This window comes from Aptenodytes forsteri, unplaced genomic scaffold, assembly GCF_000699145.1.
Source record: "Aptenodytes forsteri isolate BGI_AS27 unplaced genomic scaffold, ASM69914v1 Scaffold617, whole genome shotgun sequence".
Taxonomy (NCBI): domain Eukaryota; kingdom Metazoa; phylum Chordata; class Aves; order Sphenisciformes; family Spheniscidae; genus Aptenodytes; species Aptenodytes forsteri.
Window position 1 is genome coordinate 80785 of NW_008796119.1, and position 1644 is coordinate 82428.

The following is a 1644-nucleotide window of genomic DNA, read 5'->3' on the forward strand; positions in this document are numbered from 1 at the left end:
TATTAAAATACACCACGAAGCACCCAGCTGGCGACGCCCCAGCCAGGCAGCGGGAATTAAACTTGCACCTCTGCCCCCTCCCCCCCAAAAGCTGGGGAGGCCACACGGGGGGCGCGGGGGCATTGCCTGTGTCCCCCAGCCCCATATGAAGGTCCCCTCCCAGTGAAATGAGACATGGACCCAGGGCGGCAGCGGTTCTCCATGTCAGAGCTTTATTTGCAGGGCAGGGGGCATGAGGCAGAAGGGGGGATGCTGCGGGGCCAGGCAGGGGACGCGGTACCCAAGCCCCGGCAGGGGTCACCGAGCTATAGCTGACCACGGAGCGACTGCAGCAGCGTCTCCAGCTGCTCGTCCAGGGACAGCTCGTCCCCGTCGTTGGTGATCACCCAGTCGAAGGCCACTCCCTGGTCCAGGCCGCACTCAGACTCAGCGTCGTCCACCCCTGGGGAGGAGCAGAGCCCGGGTGAGGTCCCCGAGGTGGGTCAGGATCCGTCTGTCCCCCCCCGCAGCCCCACCCCCCCCGGAGCTGGGGGGCTTTATCTAAAACCTCTGGCTCCTGCAGCCAGGGGACGGAAGCGGCGGAGCTGTGCCCCCGTGTGCTCGGGGAAGCAGCGCTTGCTCGCTCGCTCACTCACCAGTGACGAAGACCCAGTTCCTCCTCTTCCTTGTCTCCTCGGTGGCCACCACCCGCACGGTCTGCACCGCGTCCCCGTAGACGTCCCGGAACCACTCCACGTCCGAGAGGCGCCGCGCGTCACTCACCACCTGCGCAGGGACTCCATCAGCGGCCCACCCTGCACCCCCCACGCTCCCCGTGTCCCCTCCACCGCTCACCCACACCGGCTGCACCGCCCCCTCCACCACCGTCCTGCAGAAGAAGCCGGGGTCGGCACGGCGCTTCTCCTCGCCCCAGCGGATCATGTCCTGCCGGTACATCTCCTTGTAGGCGCTGGCATCCAGGAGCCGCTGGAAGTCCAGGCCATGCTCCTGCGGGGAGAGGGGGGTCAGCCGGCCTGTGCCATGGGGTGTGGCGCGGCAAGGTGTGGCTTGGCACAGCACGACAGTGCAGCATGGCACAGTTCAGCACAGCGCAGCACGGCACGGCATGATGTGGCGCAGCACGGCACGGCACGGTATGGCACAGCACGGTGCAGCGTGGCATGGCACGGCACGGTGCGGCATGGCACAGCTCGGCATGGCACAGTGTGGCGCGGCACGGCACAGCACAGCACAGCATGGCACGGCACGGCGCAGCATGGCACAGCTCGGCACGGTGTGGCGCAGCGTGGCACGGTGTGATGTGGCGTGGCACAGCACAGCACGGCACGGCGCAGCACGGCACGGCGCAGCATGGCACAGCTCGGCACGGTGTGGCGCAGCGTGGCACGGCGTGATGTGGCGTGGCACAGCACGGCATGGGACGGCACAACGTGTCCCGGCAGGGCTCGGCGCAGCACGGCACGGCACGGCACGGCACGGCCCGGCCGGGGGTACCTTGGCGTACTGCTCCTTGAGGGGCCCGGAGAGGCGCAGGACGGTGCACACGTCGGGGCCCAGCCTGCGGGAGAGGGGTCAGCGGGACGGGCACCGGCACCGGGCCCGGCCGGCTCCACCCGCGCGGGTCCCGGCCTCCCCGCGCCCCCG

The 1644-nt window shown here is 69.7% G+C and overlaps 1 protein-coding gene across 1 annotated transcript; it reads right to left on the bottom strand.

The window, feature by feature from the left end:
- Positions 1–226: 226 nt before the first annotated feature.
- PMVK (phosphomevalonate kinase) lies at positions 227–1641 on the bottom strand. The gene is made up of 4 exons (XM_009287216.2): positions 1495–1641; positions 835–987; positions 636–765; positions 227–442 (listed from the first exon to the last, which is right to left on the bottom strand). The coding sequence occupies exons 2-4, from the start codon at positions 934–936 to the stop codon at positions 306–308; spliced, it is 369 nt and encodes a 122-aa protein (XP_009285491.2). The 5' UTR covers positions 937–987; positions 1495–1641; the 3' UTR covers positions 227–305.
- Between the last annotated feature and the right edge of the window lie 3 nt (positions 1642–1644).